Raw genomic sequence first — 18401 nt, 5'->3', positions numbered from 1 at the left:
GGCCCCCCCACAAAAAAAAAAACCCAACACAGAAAAAAAAAAAAAAAAAAAAAAAAAAAAAAAAAAAAAAAAAAAAAAAAAAAAGAGCAAGATGAACTTTGAGGGATTAGTGAGAACTTTTATACCAGAGATAAAAATCTTCAAGTGGAAGGAACAATGTGGGCAAAGACATAGAAACCTGTAGCTGCTAAGGTGTCGGGAAAGAGCCAAATAATCCCACTTGCCTGAAGAACAGGACATAAGTAAAAGAAAAGAGGACTAAAATGGTAGAAAAATACATCATGAACTCAACCAATAATTACTGAGTGTCTGTTATGTATACAGTACCCAAAAGACTCATCTGATAGCTATTTAAAGAATAATGTTTAAACTTCGTACTGAAAATGGAGTTAATCTATGTGAAAGCATTTGACAGAGTTTGACATATAATAACTCTAATAAATGTACCTGTTTTTACTAATTTTTGGATAAAAAGTCAACAGGAGATTTATTTTTGAGCAGGAAAGACCCACGTAATAAATACATTTGATAATATAAATATATTTAAACTACAACATAAACACAAAACATGGGGTAAAGTTGAACATGTGGGAGGGTATATATTAGAACCCAGAAAAGAAGACTTCTGAACTAGACTTAAAGGAAGGGTGCCAAGATTCTGGGACTGTAGAAAAGAAAGAGGAGGGAAGAGGGGCATGCCAGGGAGAACTGTAGGAACTGATGACGAAAAAAAAAATCAATTTGTAGATAATAAGTTATTGAAAATTTTGAGCAGACAATAGACATCATCCATCCACTCACCCATCCATCCAATTATTCATCCAGTCTGTTAAAACTTATTAGAGCTCACATATTCCAAGAAACACACCAGGCTCTGAGAAATAAAAATCAAGGAAGCTTTCTAGTCTACTGGGAAATGCAAGCATGTCAGCAGTTCACTGCAGTCTAGTGTGCGAGATGTGAGCTCAGGTACTTGAAGAATAGAGCAGGCATGCCCACCTTAGGTTAGGGTTACTGAGGAACGCCTCCAAAGTGGCAACACTGGGTAGGGTGTGACACTGGGTAGGGTGTGGGTATAACTGGTTTCCCAAGAGGAGGGTGCAGTTTAGGGAAACAAAGACAATGAGGTGTGGAAATAAAAAGCATACTAGGAAATAAGTACAGAGTATGAGGAGGTTGTTTCTTTGAGGATGAATTGAATAGAGAGATGAAGCTAGAAAAAAAGTTCCTAAAGCTTGTCATATTAATTGGGTTATAGACTTTAAGCCAGATTCAGTAATGATGCATAGAATGCATAGCGTTTCAGGCAAAAAAAAAAAAAAATAGAATGAAGGGTTCTGCTTTTTGGAGCTCACTGGCCTCATCAAGAAAATCGATGGGATAGGCTGTTATTAAAGGTAGGGAGACCAGACAGAAAGCTGTTGCAGTAGTCCAGGGAAGAATTTGAACTTGAACATGAAACTGATGAATAGAACTTGAAGTAAAGTAAGGATGGCGAGAAGGTACATACAAAGATTCAGGAGTTAGAATGGTTCTTGTTGAATTATAATTTGGTTGGAAACACATGTCTAAATCTCCTCAATGTCAAGAAATGCTCGGTACAAGGAGCCTAGAAACTGCTACCTGACTTGCTTATTAGAAAAATGACTGTCACCGAGTCTAATCACATTAATGGGTCTTTTTTGAACAGTTAATAATACATTCTTTGAGCCTCATGCTTAAAGTTTCTGGATTATAAACTTCACCTTCTAACCCAGAGTTTGGTATTGGTCTCATTTGGCAGAATTTACTTAGACACATTCACTCAAAAATGCCACTCCTCTTTTCCACATATTTCTACTATCTCCTGGTCAACAGACTAAGAAAGCAAAAGCAGAACTCAACTATTAAAACATTCAATAACTTCTCATAAAAATCTACCAACTACAGGACTTCCCCAAATCTAACAACTACAGAACTTCCCAACCAGTTTACCCTGGCACATGATACGTTATTGATCCCCTAAGGCTCCAGACAGGCAGAACCTCCTTGGCAGCTGGGCTTGGACCTTGAGCAGAGACTGGCCCTGCCATGACTTCAAAAAGGTTGAGAAGCACAGAAAGGAAGCATTAGTCACATGACACCTAAAGATTTTTGTCTGCTGCCTGTTCTTTAGGTCTGAATCCTAAGATTGCCTTTAGGAGTTTTATAAAGTCCTTTGAACGATAACTATTTCCCAATTTTAACTCAATACTAATATCTTTTTCTTACTGACAGTTCTTTTTGGGAAAAATATCACAATACTACTCCTTATGTTAAAACCTGCTTTATAAAAATCATAATCTGTTTGGCTGTTTTTAGAACTAACCGCTCAACGGTTCTGTTTTTGGAAACAATAATGCATTCAAGTTTAAAGTCACCGGTTAGGTCACATGAAAGCATTCTCATATGCCCTCAGTATGTAGATAAATAACAGGAATACTTCTGTATGAGAACTCAGTTATGCAAAAATGCAAACTAGTATGAGTATAAGGAAGAGAAAAGAATTCAACCTTTTAAAAGGCTACATCATTCATTCGTCCATTCATTCAATAAAATACTGTGGAACTATAAGGTGAAAACCCACAGAGAATATAAAGATGGTTTCTCCAGTGATCTAATAAAAGCAGCATTAATTTTGATGACTACAGAAATATGTCTGAGTTCCAGAAGGAGCTTCACCTTTGGCTCTCATCCCCAAAATAAAAATCTTAAAGACCAATTAAGAAGCCTTCTCAAGTAAGCAAAGACAGAAGACAAGGGTACAAGGGTTTAGGAGGCAGGGAGAGCGTTTCATCAGAATTTCAAGAATCCCCCATTTGATTTAGTAGTGATTTCACTCACGTAGCAGTTGGACAGAAATTTCAGCCCCTTAATGTCTATGGTTATAAATAAAGGGAAGTAACGATGTCTCAAATGCATAATTCTCTGTGGTTTGAGGTGCCGGCAAAACAAACTCCTCTCTTGAAAAACATGTGAGCAATCTTTTGTCAAAAGGTCCATTTTTTACTGACCTTTTGACAAGCAAGCAATTTTTAACTCACCAGAATTTCCAGTTTTCAAAAAGAAACACCGCAAGCAACTTGTCTGATAGATTTTCTTAAAATTTTAAGATAGTTTATTTTGAAGGTTACCAACTCTTTGCATTAGGCTCAGAGTGTTAATATATGAGCTGTAGCTTCAAGACATCCTCAGCTGTTACTCCCAGAACTCTGCGGTCCCTTTCTGCTTTCTACTATTCACAAATATTTAATCTGTACACTCCTGGCTGTTAGTCTAATTCAGATGAGGATGAACCTTTTCTTTTTTTAAGTCCTCATTTGTGAATAGATATAGGAGCATTACAAAGAGCTAGATTTCTGGAACACAGAATGTCTTGTGTTAAAAGCAATAACAGTATTTCCTCCCGTAGTGCCTAAAAATAATTAAGAATACATTTTATTTAAGAAGTGGGATAAAGGCTTTAACATTTTTGAAGTAAAAAAATTATGCATCTGGGCTTCCCTGGTGGCGCAGTGGTTGAGAGTCTGCCTGCCGATGCAGGGGACACGGGTTCGTGCCCCGGTCCAGGGAAGATTCCACATGCCGCGGATCGGCTGGGCCCGTGGGCCATGGCTGCTGAGCCTGCGCGTCCGGAGCCTGTGCTCCGCAACGGGAGCGGTCACAACAGTGAGAGGCTGCGTACCGCAAAAAAAAACATATATATATATGCATCTAATCAAATGTGCATTGCTCTGTGTATGTCCTAGTCATGTGGTAGCTATAGATAAACACAGCACGTCATAGAGGAAAAAAAAAAAACGGGAAACCCAACGTTACAGTTAATTCACCAGTGTCACAGGACTCCAGATCATTAAAAGTGTGTGCCAACATTTTACATCGTATTTCATCAGCTAACGTATAAATATAGAATTTAACTACAGGATGAAAACAATAATCTGTGTGTAAGCAATCACTCCTCCTTAATTCTTAGCTACAGTTCTGCCTACATTCAAGGACATTCTGAGGGTGCTCTCTCATCAAAGGGGACCCTTAAAAGAAACTGAAGAAACCATCTGCCACCCGATGCTCGGTTCTTAAGCATCTTACTAAGAGATTCCTGATAAAAGTTTTGCACGTTTTATTTAAGTTATGCAGACTTCAGATATTTAATTCCTATTATTTGCCAAGCTCACCTGGGTTTGTGTCTGGATAGGAAATACCTAAGGAAAACATCTTTAGCTATTTTTGTGAGATAATGCAACTCTGTGATAACATTATCCTCATTTCTGTATCTTGTTTACACGTGCATACTTTCTGTGCAATGACACAGAGAAAACCTGAATGCCAGTGCTGAGGCCTTTTCCTACTTCAATTTCAGATCTCCATCAAGCTTATACTCTACCTCCTAGTATAGAAAGCAGTCTCCAATGCCTGCAGTCCTCAAGTAAGTGTCCCCCCTCTGGATTGTCAGAACAATTTATTTAGGCCAATTTTTAAAGTGTCTTTCCCTTTCTGCCTTTTATTTTCTATATGTGTTTTATGTGTACACTAAGTTATAAAAAGTTATGAGCTTCTCATGTATACTCTGTCTTACATACATCTGCTTCTTAGAGCTAACTATTTAACTCAATGAATGCTCACCAAATAAATAAATGTCATATAATATTTACTTGGTAACAACAAAATTATTCAGTTACTGAGGTATACTTTTGGTGGCTAAATAGAAAAAACAGCAATCAAAACACTTATCAAAAACACTGCAGTATATTCTCAAAATACTCAGGTAAAATCTACACCATGTGGAACTGGAGGCAGGTCTAAGTCATTCTTCAAACATGGATCCAAATTTGTACTTACTTGTCTCCAAAAAACTTTCTCCAGAATTCAGCAGCATCTGCTTTCGTGATACGAAAGTTATCTCCCTGGAATTGCCCATTGGGAAAGATAGCTTTGATTTCTGCCAACATGTGACTGAAGATAAGGGAGAGTTTTGTAAGATTTCGTCTGTAGATACAAACAGGGAAAAATGAAGGAAAAAGTAAATATATAGGCATGTAAGATTTAATGGGAATATATTATGAAAAATGAAATTATCAACCTAGGTCAACTCAATAAAGCCCTTAAAAACAATGTTCATAAAAACTGTACATTTAAATTCCTAACAGGGATTCTATTAGTCGTCCATGTACTCATTTAATATAAACGTGAACAAGATGAATTACATGAGGTTTAATGGGGGAGACGGACACCTAGAAAACTCATAATCAAATATAAATGTTAAACAGAAAAAACAGAGTGCTTATTTCTACACAGGGAATAAGGAAAGATGTGTCATTTAAGGCGAATCTAGCAAGATAAGCAGTTGTTCAACAGATGAAAGACTTAGAGTGGAGAGGAGGGGAAGGAGGAGAGGTTAGGAATAGAACTATTTGGATAATATCTAGATTTAGCATGGCTAGAGAAGAGCAGAAAGAGAGTGGAGGAAACGGCTTGAGACAAGATGAGAAAGTTTGGTTGGGACATGACAAAAAGAGGCATCTGAACCAATGAACAAAGTTTTTGTCAAATACACTTGTCACTTCTATATAAAAATCAGAGTTTCTGATAAGTCTCAGATATGTGCATATTTTAGAAGCTCCCTGGGTAATTCTAATGTAGTCCATAAAAAGCTACTGCAATAAGGAATGGGAAGCCAAAATGGACTAAAAAGATTAAGGAAATGATCAAATCTCGGTTTTAGAAAGAAAAAGCTATGGCAGTATGAAAACAATGGTTTGGAAGGGAAGGAAATGTAGGTGTTGTCTCTATTCTAATTTCCATGTTAAGTTCTGGGAATTCTGACATGATTTAGAACAGGCTTCAAACCATGACTAATACTTTAACAGTATCATCTACATTCCTTCTTAGCTTTTCATAAGTTTACAACATTAATTATGTTAATCAGCCCAAAACTGTTAGTGCTAGATAGTAAGGAAGCAACTGAAAGATAAAATACTACAGAACTTTTCAGTTTTGAGGTGACCTTGCCTCTTTATATTCCTGCTTATTCAGAATCACCAGAACACAGCAGGCACATATCTACTATCGTTCCATTTTGAAGCCTTAACTACTTTGTGTGTATGTTGAGGGGTCAGGGCTGGGGCTGGGGAGGAGGCGCTTGAATTAGCACTCAAAGTAAATACAGAGGAAACTAAAGAAAGCCATCAAATCTGCAATGCATATAACACCATACAATGTTTCAGCAGGACTTTGATACTGAAAGTTGTGTTTATTTGCCTTTTTTTTTTACTCATGTATCTGGGTTTAATGACTCTCAAATAACAAGCAAAAAAAAACATGTTAGGTACCAAAAAGATCATAAAACATGCACCTCTCCATAAAGTCACTGAAAGGAAACATGTAACTTCCTATATTATATGAATACGTAATAAATAAGGTACTTGTGATAAAAAGTGGGAAAAATAGGAATGAACAGAAAGCAATAAAGTATAAAGTAATTGACATCTCAAAAAATTCATCTCTACTGGAAAACCAAAAAGTACCAATTTCCATAACCTTTATTATCCATGAGAAGATTTATGGGAAAGAAGGGTCAGAACTTAGGCCTTATTTTAGTCCTCGATTGGCAACAAACAATCTGCAAAATCATTATGGTTAGGTTATGCAAAATGTTTCATCATCTTCTTAGATTCAGCCACACTTCTGCACAACTCAGCCTAATTCCAAGGTAAAACTTCTTTAATTAGTTGAATCTTTGATCTTCTCATTTATGTCAACACATCCTCATTTAGGTGATGGTAGATTTAAGAAATCCAGTCTTAGGAAATGAAAAGTAAACTGATGAACTATATCCAAGGAAAGAATTGCAGCCAATACAAACTGCAACTGACTTTTGAAATCTGAGTTTAAGGAAAAACATAAAGTCACTTTTGAAAATCTGCAACGAATTTATTTCTATAATTAGGCAAACAAGTTAATTTTCTACCAAACTTCCAATTGATACATACAGAAGAAAAAAGAAAACAAGATGGCTGTAATTAGGGAAAACCAACTGTTCCTTATTTTTTGAATTGGTTGCTCTCCATCCCCTTGTTTCTCTGTTCTTTAATCATATCCAAATGTTTTTCATTTTTATTTGTTAGATCTAAAGCCTGAAGCACAATACCAGTGATTACCCATCTTGGATTTTTGATCCACTGGCTATGTAGGCAATAAACTTTAAAACAGAAATAGTAACATTTTATCTTTATAATTTACAGTCTAGAAGCTCTAATAATCACTATATAACTAATCACTGTTAAATTATAAACTGTGTGTATAGTCCAATTTTCTTGTTCCTACAAACAGATCACCATATTTTTATTCAACTTTTTGCACAAACTAAGGCAATGAAAAGATCTATTTTGCCTTTAGTCTTTAAAGAAACACAAATTCAAGTTGTTAAAAACATGTGAATGCAACAGTTTTGTGTTACTTTATTTTTCACATATACCAGAACGCATATTTATATTTATTTTATATCTAATTTTTAAAAACACACACCATACATATGTAAATGATTATTTTGGAAACCCTTTACCTGAAATATCGATTTACAGAGGTTGCAATCCACAACAAGAAATGAAAAGAACTTATAGCTAATTCTATTATCTGATGTCATTTAAATTTACTGTCATAGCAAATAGGTTTGTTTTTTATATGACTGTGTGGGAGTTTTTTGTTTACTATATTTTGCTTTACATCAAGCTTTAGTTCCCCACCCCACTCTGCACTCTTAGATACCCATATTAAAAATAAATAACCTCCAATTTTGAAAATAAAATCCAAGGATACAGTCATCTCTAATCATCTAGACATAGAGGGAAGAAAGGCAACAACTCCACATCTTCTCTGTAGATGAATTTTTTTCCTATCTTGGTATTTGTCCATACTTTGCCAATTTTCCCTAAGCCCACCTGACTGCCGCTCATCATAAGAGCAAAAATGATGACTGCTTAATAAAGGATTTGAAGCATCCTATATTAAGATATGTATCTATTACTAAATGCCCTACCCCAGAACAACTAAGGAAATAAAATGTATCTACAAAGATTCAATAACCTGAAACATAACTTTAATTTACAAGAAATTTTCCAATACTTTCAATAAAGGGATACTTTATTTTGACTAATTACTACCACATTATCTCCCATTAACCATCAAAAGCTAAGCCATTTTAAAAATTTGTTTTGTGTGAGATTTTGTTTATAAGAAATAATTTTGGAGTAAAAGTATTCTGATACATACACCAGGTAAGCAAAAAGTAACTTCTAGATGTCAATACCGGGTAAACCAGTAAAGATGTTAATATATAGAAGAGCCTTGAGAAGGGGGAGGCAGAGAGGAGCAAAGACAAAGGAGAGGAAGAAGATGAGAAGGAAAACTATCTGCATTTAAAAAAAAAAAAAGTGTAATGAATGCATCAGCAATGTCAAGAATATCACCTAGGAAGCAAGGTGCCTCTTTTACCCTGAATTTGATCACCTAAAACTGTCCTTCTTTAAAACAGTATGAATCAATTTCTCCAAAATTCAAGTCACATTACTCCACAGAATGTGAGGTCGGAAAGATGGAGCATCACTCTTTACGAGTAAGTCTTAGTAGCTTAAGTGGCTATAGCCAGCATCATCAGGAGGCTGAAGGTACACAAGATTTGACGTAGGATGACACAATCCTACCCTTAATAAATTTATCACATAGTAGGGGAGAAAAAGACATGACTACATTATTATCATACAATATAGTGGGGGCAATGCACCAACGACAGCCATCTTGAGATGAGGAATTTGAAAAATGAATAAAAAATACATCAAGACTTGATTAGTAACCTTCACTAAATGTAGGAGACACACAAAGAGAATAATCTAATTAGATCGTATGGAGTCCTTGACTTTGCTCACTTCAAGAAACAGCTGTGTCATATATCAAGGAGGAAATAAAAAGCTTTAAGTGCTGAAGTAGTGAAAAACTTTAAATGACACTTCATATCAGTGAGTTCCAAAGTCTCTGAGAATGTACTGCTTCTGGTAGAAGAAATGGGAGCCCATTTTTTATCCAAAAACTATTAATAATTCAATTTTTACATTTAAAAGCTAGAACATGTGCTTCTTAATCTTTACAAGGTGGAACAAATTCAACATAAAGAGAAAAGCAGGACACGAAGAATATAAACAGTGGCACTGAAAATGAGACTCACGTCCAGTTAAAGAGCAATTACCATTCACTCTATTTCTGATGTAGTGCCTTCGAAGATGGATTTAGGGCGTTATTTCACACTGTTTTTGACCTTGGGAACATTTTGATTCCTAAGAAAGTGAGGATACTAGGCTGATGCAAGCCTTGCCTTTCATTTCCCCCTCTTGGGAATAGAGACTATTATTAAGATGACTCCTGGGAGTCTCAAATAAAACTGGATCTTCTCCATTCTCTTGTCTAAGTGCTTTAAAGTTTTCCATACATCTAAGGGGAAAACGAGGCAGATTTTTTTTTTTTCAACTGAAGTATAGCTGATTTACAATATTGTGCTAGTTTCTGGTGTACAGCAAAGTGATTCAGTTATACATATATATACACATTCTTTTTCATACTCTTTTCCATTATGGTTTATGACAGGATATTGAATCTAGTTCCCTGTGCTATATATACAGTATATATATATAGTTGTTCATCTATTTTATATATAGTAGCTTGTATATGCTAATCCCAAACTCTAGTTTATCCCTCCCCAACCCCCCTTCCCCTTTGGTAACCGTAAGTTTGTTTTCTATGTCTGTCAGTCTGTTTCTGTTTTGTAAATATTCATGGTAGCCTAGCCTATATACTAATGAATGAATCACTATAAAATTTTTATGGCATACAGCATCACAGTCATATTCATAATATAGCATTGAAAACATTGCTACATGTTTTTTAAAAAACTACTTACCTGTGATGATAGGCTGAGATGCAATTTCTTCAGTTACTAGAGAGAGAGGTATATGCAGGATAATGTAATTCTTTGAAAGCAAAGTCGTAAAACAGTAAGGAAACTAAAATGTTATTCATTTTATATTAAATACCACTCACCTTATGCCTATATAAGGATAGATTAATATCTACATATATTTTATGCATTCATGACATAATCTTTTCTTAAAGTTTTTTGTGTTTTTTTTTGCAGAATGCGGGCCTCTCACTGCTGTGGCCTTTCCCGTTGCGGAGCACAGGCTCCGGACGCGCAGGCCCGGCGGCCATGGCTCACGGGCCCAGCCGCTCCGCGGCATGGGGGATCCTCCCGGACGGGGGCACGAACCCGTGTCCCCTGCATCGGCAGGCGGACTCTCAACCACTGCGCCACCAGGGAAGCCCTGTGCCATATTTTAGATTCCACATATACGTGATATCATACGGTATTTGTCTTTCTCTGACTTACTTCACTTAGTATGATAATTTCTAGGTCCATCCACGCTGCTGCAAATACCATTGTTTCATTCTTTTCTATGGCTGAGTAATATTCCATTGTGTATATATACCACATCTTCTTTATCCCTTCATCTGTTGATGGACATTTAGGTTGCTTCCATGTCTTGGCTATTGTAAATAGTGTTGCAATGAACACTGGGGTACATGTATCTTTTCGAATTATGGTTTTCTCCAGATATATGCCCAGGAGTGGGATTGCTGGATCATATGGCAACTCTACTTTTAGTTTTTTAAGGAACGTCCATACTATTTTCCATAGTATCTGCACCAATTTACAAGGAATACAAAGCAGATCTTAAAAGTCCAAATCCCAATGAAGACTCAGAGCCTACCCCAAGTCATAACAGAAGTAAAGTGTGAACAGAAACATTCTAACCTGAGACACAGGCAGCAGGACAATTTTTTAAGCTGCTCCATGTTACTCCATTGAACTGCTCACTTTAAAAGAATTTAGCAAACAATGTCAGTCCAAAAGCTGCACTAAAATAGGTAACCAAGGAAGGTCTTTTTCCTTTCTTAAAGGACAAATCATCCGCCACTAACAAGGCTAGGGAGACCAAGTGCAAAATTGTGTCTGGGAAAGATGAACCCTGGGCATCCTTTGATCTCTGCAGTATACTCTCAAACGTGTTGCCCACAACAGTCTATTAAGAGCAGCAGGCCATCTTACAAAGTAAGAATGATGCACTCAGGGTAAATAAATTTGCTTTCTAAAACAAACAGTTTTGAATGGACAATTTACAAATGACTTACCTAAACACAATTAAAACATGAAATATTCCTATCACATTCAAATGTAATATCCTTTGACAAGTTCCCAGAAGATATTCAAAAGATATTCTGCCTAATTCTTCAACTGTTGTGTATTAAAGAGATTGGCCCTGAAATCTGATAGTACATATTGGGTTCATATCCTTACTCTGCTGGTAGTCTTGAACAAGTTACTAAACCTCTCTCTCTGAATCAGTTTCCTCATCTCTAAAAGTTTTAAATAGAAATGCCTGTCTCACTAAGTTGATGTGAGGAGTAAATAAGATATGAAGGTAAGAGCCTAACACAACTAATTTTTAAAACTCTCAATAAATAAGAGTTATTATTAACTCTACCTGCCACCTCTGTTTAAAAGTATAAATATCCTAGTAGTCTTTCTTCGTTTCCCCATATAATACTATTGTTACTTAAACTGATGGCCATCTTAAGGCCATCATTCGCACCTTATTATCGTCAATTGTCATGGTGGCCTCTTATAATTCCACAGCAAACAATGGGCGAATATTTGATTAATCCATTCATTTATTCTGCATACCTTGACTGAGTGTCTTCTAGACTATGTCTAGGTAGGCACTGATGATACAAAGGTGAAGATGACACAATCCTACTCTTAATGAATTTAAGGGGCTTAGGGATTGCCAAAGGTATAGAACAACATAGTGGGAATAAAACTGAGATAGAAGCAGAACAAAGGTGGTAATCAGTGAGAGAGACAGAGGGGTCTACAATGTTGGGGGTGATGGATGCAGTTCTGACCAGAATATGGCCCTGCAATGGGTAGGAACAGTACAGTGAAGATGAATTAGGTGAGGAATTAAAAAACTCCAAGGGTGAATGGGGTCCTTCAAGTGGATTTTGAAATTTCCTAAGATTATGACAGCAGTTTGGATGAAGAAAAGGACTACAATAAGCCTTAACTCAGTACATTCAATAAAACTTCCCAAATAATCTTTTTAAATGTTAGCTATTTAAACTTTGCAGCAATGCAGAGTAGGATTATCCCTTTGATGATTTCAACAAATAATTTTATTTTATTTTTTTTACATCGTTATTGGAGTATAATTGCTTTACAGTGGTGTTAGTTTCTGCTTTATGACAAAGTGAATCAGTTATACACATACATATGTTCCCGTATCTCTTCCCTCTTGCATCTCCCTCCCTCCCACCCTCCCTACAACAAATAATTTTATATGGAAAATTTATTATGAGAAACTACGACAGTATGATATGATCACTCGTAATTTCATCTGGTTTAAAAGTTTAACAATATCTACTTCAATAAAGAAAACACTTTTGGGGCTTCCCTGGTGGCGCAGTGGTTGAGAGTCCGCCTGCCGATGCAGGGGATATGGGTTCGTGCCCCGGTCCGGGAAGATCCCACATGCTGCGGAGCGGCTGGGCCCGTGAGCCATGGCCGCTGAGCCTGCGCGTCCAGAGCCTGTGCTCCGCAATGGGAGGGGCCACAGCAGTGAGAGTTAGAGGCCCACGTACCGTAAAAAAAAAAAAAAAAAGAAAAGAAAACACTTTTGTCTTTAGTGTTGGACTTCTTTTGATTTTTAAACCTAATCTGTATCAAGTATCCTCTTATAAAATAAACCTTAAAAATGTAGACCAGTCTATTACTTGAGAGCGAAAAGAAAAAACTATTCCTGCATTCCTATTTAAGATAAAATATCAATACAATAAAAATTCTGTGAACCATGTGGAAAGTTGCCATTGCAATGATTCAAATAGAAGCAGCCAGAAGTAATCATAGTAGAACTTTGTTTTCTTTGAGTTTCTTTGATAGGTTCTTTTTCAAAAGAAAAAGAAACACTGGAAGTTTAAACTATACTTTTATGACCCGGGGTACTTTGATAAAAGAAGAGTCTCTTCATTAAATAGACAAACTTGACCCTGAAACAATTTTTTTAAATTTAGATTCATTTATGTTCTTTGCAATTCCCAGTAGATCGCCATAAGAAAAATTACAGTGAAGTAGCAATCTGAATTACGTCAATTAAGTCAGTACTTATTGCTTCTAATGAAAATTCTTCATTATTTTTACTTGCTACATTCCCTAGTCCACTATTTTTATTTTTGGTCATATTTACACTTCAGAGATAGATTTTACTTCTACTCATTAGAATATAGTTCAAATTTTTCCTACAATATTTTCTTCGAGGATTTCTCCTGTCCATGGGACCAAGCTACCTTGCACCATTTCTCACACCACTTCTCTGTTCTCTCCTCGAGCATTTGAATGGCCTCTTCCTGACCTCTCCTGCTCTTAACCTCGGGTTAAGCTACATCTTCCTCCTTACTGATTCAAAGTTCCAATGTCTCAGCCTGTTGAACTTTCACCTGCACCAGTTTTATGTCAAAGTACGGCCATGGTATCTTTTCCATCCCCCTTCCTGGATGTCATCTATCAGGCTATTAAATGCCACCACTTCACATTACCTGCAGTGGCAGGAAGTTCTCTCTGAAGAGTACCACAGCTATTGTATAAACATATCGCACTTCACCTCAATCAGAGCAAAAGTCTTTGTTGGGGAAGAAAAAGTCTTATTATACCTGTAACAGCTTCTTACACATAATAGATACCCAATAAATGTTAATGTCAATGACCATGAAAATATTTAAAGAATAAACACATAAGAATTTCCTGACCCGAACAGTGCTAATGAACAGATTGATAGGAGCAGTACATAAAACCAGTTTACAGAAACACTACATAGTAAGGCATCAACTTTCCAAACTTTGATGAAAAGGAATTTTACCAAAAGCTGCTTTCAGAGAGAAGTAAAAATCTAGTGTTTGACTCTAAATAAGAAAAAACAAAAATCTTTGCTCTGTGAGTTGTAGTATCTTTTCTCTCCCTATTTATTTTTTCTTTGTTAATTGCAAAATATAACAACAGCAATGAAAGAAAATTAAGGCTGTATGCCCCATGTGAAGTTTCCAGAATCTCAGTAAACTGAACACATTTGTCATACTTTCTGAGGAAGCATAAACATAGTTTCCATCACATTACCTGTTCCCTGACAGTTACTTCCTCCTTTTGACTCTGGAAGTTTTCCTCATTGATACCTTTGTCCCACTTCAACCCTGCTCCCCAGGAATGGAACAAGTGAAAAACAAATGAACCACAGAGCAAAGAGATAGCTCAGCTCTCTGCTGCTCATGTTCTGTATTACTGACAAGAAAACTAAAATCATGACATGTATTCCACCTCTTCCTTGGGGTTAAAATTACTTTATTCAAACGGCTGAGGAAAATATAAAAATAAACATAATTTGGCCAAGCAATTCTCATTTATTTTTGGTATAACTGACATGGATGCCACATTATAACACAGAGTGTGTGTGTGTGTGTGTGTGTGTGTGTGTGTGTGTGTGTGTGCACGCACACACACAAATGTGCTCAATAAAAGTGTGAAGTGAAAAAGGCGAGACAATAAATAGTATGCCCAGTACTGTCTTAGTTCTATTAAAAAGCTAAATATCACACTACAGACAAATAGAAAACAAATATAGGATATACACAAAAAGACATAAACAGTAGTAATCTCTGGATAGTTTATAAATGTTTTTTCTATTTTTTTCTTTAAATATTCCTATTTTCAAAAATATTATTGACAAGCCATCATACTGACCTTCTCAGGCAAACCTGCAATGTGCCTGAAGGAGAGAGAGTGACTAGATTTCCACACCCACTGCAACAGCCCATCCTCTGACAGGCCCCAGTGGCACCCAGGTTCCCAAACTTGGCTTTCAAGTCCAGAAGGCATTTCTGGTGCAGTCACCCCAAACCTTTTACTTGACCACTAAGTCCCAATTTTCTACAAAGTATTAGCCCTTCCACCATAGAACATTCCCTGATGGCACATAGTATAATTTCACTTTTTTAGGATATAAAGCAGGGAATACAAAGGTCAAAGAGTCCAATAACTGATAAACTGAATGAGGAATCATCTCATTCTGCTTACACCTCATTATCCTTAAAGCTAGTTGGTGACATTATCTCCTACCTTTACAATAATCTCCTAAAAAAAAAAAACCCACAATTAAATTGAATTATTTCTAGGAACAAGAGAGTCCCTGATAGTTATTATAGATAAATTAGCACATCACATATATTCTTTGTCATACAACAGCATAAAAGAAATGTATAGTGACAAATGACCAGAGTAACCCACATTTTCCCTTCAGCATACCAGATACAGATATGACATATGATAATGGGTTCAAGACAAGTGGGCTCATTTAGATGTCTGCAGCCTCAGAAAGAAATGCTAGGTTTTTTTAAGCAGTGAAGACTGACTTACTTTTCTTTCAAAATTGGGATTTTATTTTTCTTTCAAAATGAAAAAAAAGGTAAAATAATCATAAGAAAACATGGCTGTAATAGTTGTTAGTAGTACAATTTCCCTGGACCACTAGAAACTTCTTAAACTTTCTGAATGTAGCAACAACAGGTATATTTTTTAAATTTGAAAAAAGGTCTAAGGTTTTCTTAAACTGGCTAAAGTTAAACTGGATGTAGCTTATTCTGTAGCCGAGTGGTGGCGGCAGGACCTTGTAGACAATCGGTTTCTACATTTCCCATATCAAGTCTCATGAAGGAAGTACTGGGATATGGTGGAGGAAAGCACGGCACTGGGAGCACAGGGGTCTAGACACAGCTCTGCCTGTCTCATTACTCCATGATAAGAAAAGAGCTGAAAGCTTCTCTTATCCAAAGTTTTGTCCTCTATAAAATGAGGAGACTGTGGGTACATAATTTGAGGTCCCATAACATTCCATGAGGCTGTCATCACTTTTATTTCTGGCTGGTAGGAGGTGACTAGACAGCTCAGGCACTAAAAAGCCCATATGCTTTAGGGAAAAATTATGAATCCATTTCACAACCTAAAAATCAATACGAAGTACAAGGTGCTATAAAATATTTTCAGTGTACAGACTTTCCTCAATATACCTCAATCTGAGACTGCAGAAATCCTTAAGTCAGGATAGAAAAATCTAACATTGAAAACTGCAATTATAGTAAGTATAAAAATTCATTAGTATTTTTGGAAGCCTTAATTTTTATTTTGTTTATTACCATATAGGCATCTCTGACTTTTTCTTTCCTTTTCAACAAAGGAAAATCCCTGAGTAACACTCTTTCAAATCAAAACCACAAAGCAGTAGAAATAACAAAAAAATAATAAAAGGCAACTTAAAAACTATTTTTCGTGTTAATGAAAAGTAAACACTAGAACATATGAAAAACGTAGACTACTAAAGCAAAGTATGCTCAGTGGGAAATCTATGGTTTAAAAAGTTGATTTTATTTATTTGTCCTTGGTAAGGAAATGTGCTAATAGTAAGCATAGGACATTATCACATCTAAGAATGTTAACTTTCATCTCAACTGAGAGTTTAGAAATATCTTAATTTAGGGAGACTGTAATGTTTACCACATGATGGCTGATCAATAACATGAATCAAATCCCTTTACTATTTTAGTCTGACTGCAAATGATATAAGCTGCACATCAATAAAACCACCCTTAGACACTGGCTTTGGAGTAGAAAGACAAAACATATCTAATCTGCCCACATGCTCAAGGCCAAATATTTCAAATTAAAACTCCAGCTCTAGAGTTAAATTAATCTAAACTTGAGCTTAAACCACTTAGTAACTGAATTACTTTAGGTACTAAATTACCCTCTAAGCCATAGTTCCCTCATCTCCAAAACATGAATTACAACAGTACTTAAAAGAATTCGTGGAGGATTAGAGATGGCCAAAAATTCTTTGCCACTCTTCCCATCACGCAGTGGAGTCTATTCCCCCTCCGCTTGTACCTGGGCTAGGCTGTGCGTTGCTTTGACCAGTAGAATGTGGTAGAAATTATACCGCGTAAATTCTGAGGCTAGGCCTTAAGAGATCTGTGCTTTCTGCCTTTGTATCTTGGAAAATGATCTTGGAATTTAGTGGTCATGCTGTGAGGAAGCCCAAGCAGTCATGCAGAAAGGACCTAGTGAGTCCCCAGCTGCAAGGAAGCAACAAGCGCTAGGCATGCGAGGGAGGCCCAACACCCCAGCCAATAAAACATAAAATAGAAGCCAACCCACAAAATCATAGCAAATAATAGTTGTTGGTAAATTAAGCCTCTAAGGTTTATGTGGTTTGATACACAGCAGTAAATAATGGGCTTAGGAAATTGACACACAGCAAGCATTTGATAAATTTGTATCATTATTACTAGTATTATTAGTGCTACTAGCTTACTATTATTATCATTATTGTCATCAATAGTAGCAGCTGAAAGGCTAGGGCCCTCTTCTCTCTGTCAATATGAATAAGTAAATAACTTACGGATAAAGGATCAAACGCTATTTAAAACTACTCTTCCTACTTAAAGCATTTTTACACTGGAAATTATAAAATTTACATCTTCTGTATTTTCTCTGATACTAAAACAAACTAACCAAAAGAGGTTTTTAGAAGAAATCTGGACTATACTAGCTGGAAAGTAGTCTAACTCAGATTTGTATCAGAAGGAATTTAATTTCCAAAACATACTTATTTAGATAAGCATACAATGAACTGAGCTGAGAAAATACCATTAGGTTAATCCACTGAGAAATGCAAATCAGAACTACAATGAGACATCACCGCACACCAGTCAGAATGGCCATCATCAAAAAATCTACAAACAATAAATGCTGGAGAGGGTGTGGAGGAAAGGGAACCCTCTTGCACTGTTGGTGGGAATGTAAATTGATACAGCCACTATGTAGAATAGTATGGAGGTTCCTTTAAAAACTACAAATAGAACTACCATATGACCCAGCAATCCCACTACTGGGCATATATCCTGAGAAAACCATAATTCAAAAAAGTCATATACCACAATGTTCATCGCAGCACTATTTACAATAACCAAGACATGGAAGCAATCTAAGTGTCCATCAACAGATGACTGGATAAAGAAGATGTGGCACATTACAATGGAATATTACTCAGCCATAAAAAGAAACGAAATTGACTATTTGCAGTGAGGTGGATGGACCTAGAGACTGTCATACAGAGTGAAGTATGTCAGAAAGAGAAAAATACCGTATGCTAACACATATATATGGAATCTAAAAAAAAAAA

General features: G+C 36.2%; 1 protein-coding gene across 2 annotated transcripts in view; it reads right to left on the bottom strand.

Annotated features, from left to right (window-relative positions):
* CBLB (Cbl proto-oncogene B) overlaps nucleotides 1–18401 on the bottom strand; it is a 208584-nt gene that overhangs the window by 109493 nt on the left and 80690 nt on the right. For both annotated transcript variants that reach the window (XM_024735359.1, XM_024735360.1), the window contains exon 4: nucleotides 4858–5004. In XM_024735359.1, the coding sequence (XP_024591127.1) occupies nucleotides 4858–5004 (147 nt within the window). The remainder of the gene's footprint in view (nucleotides 1–4857; nucleotides 5005–18401) is intronic.

This window comes from Neophocaena asiaeorientalis, unplaced genomic scaffold, assembly GCF_003031525.2.
Source record: "Neophocaena asiaeorientalis asiaeorientalis breed wild unplaced genomic scaffold, Neophocaena_asiaeorientalis_V1.1 scaffold136, whole genome shotgun sequence".
Taxonomy (NCBI): Eukaryota; Metazoa; Chordata; class Mammalia; order Artiodactyla; family Phocoenidae; genus Neophocaena; species Neophocaena asiaeorientalis.
Note: the sequence above shows the minus strand (reverse complement) of the source record. Positions and strands in the feature narration are given on the sequence as shown.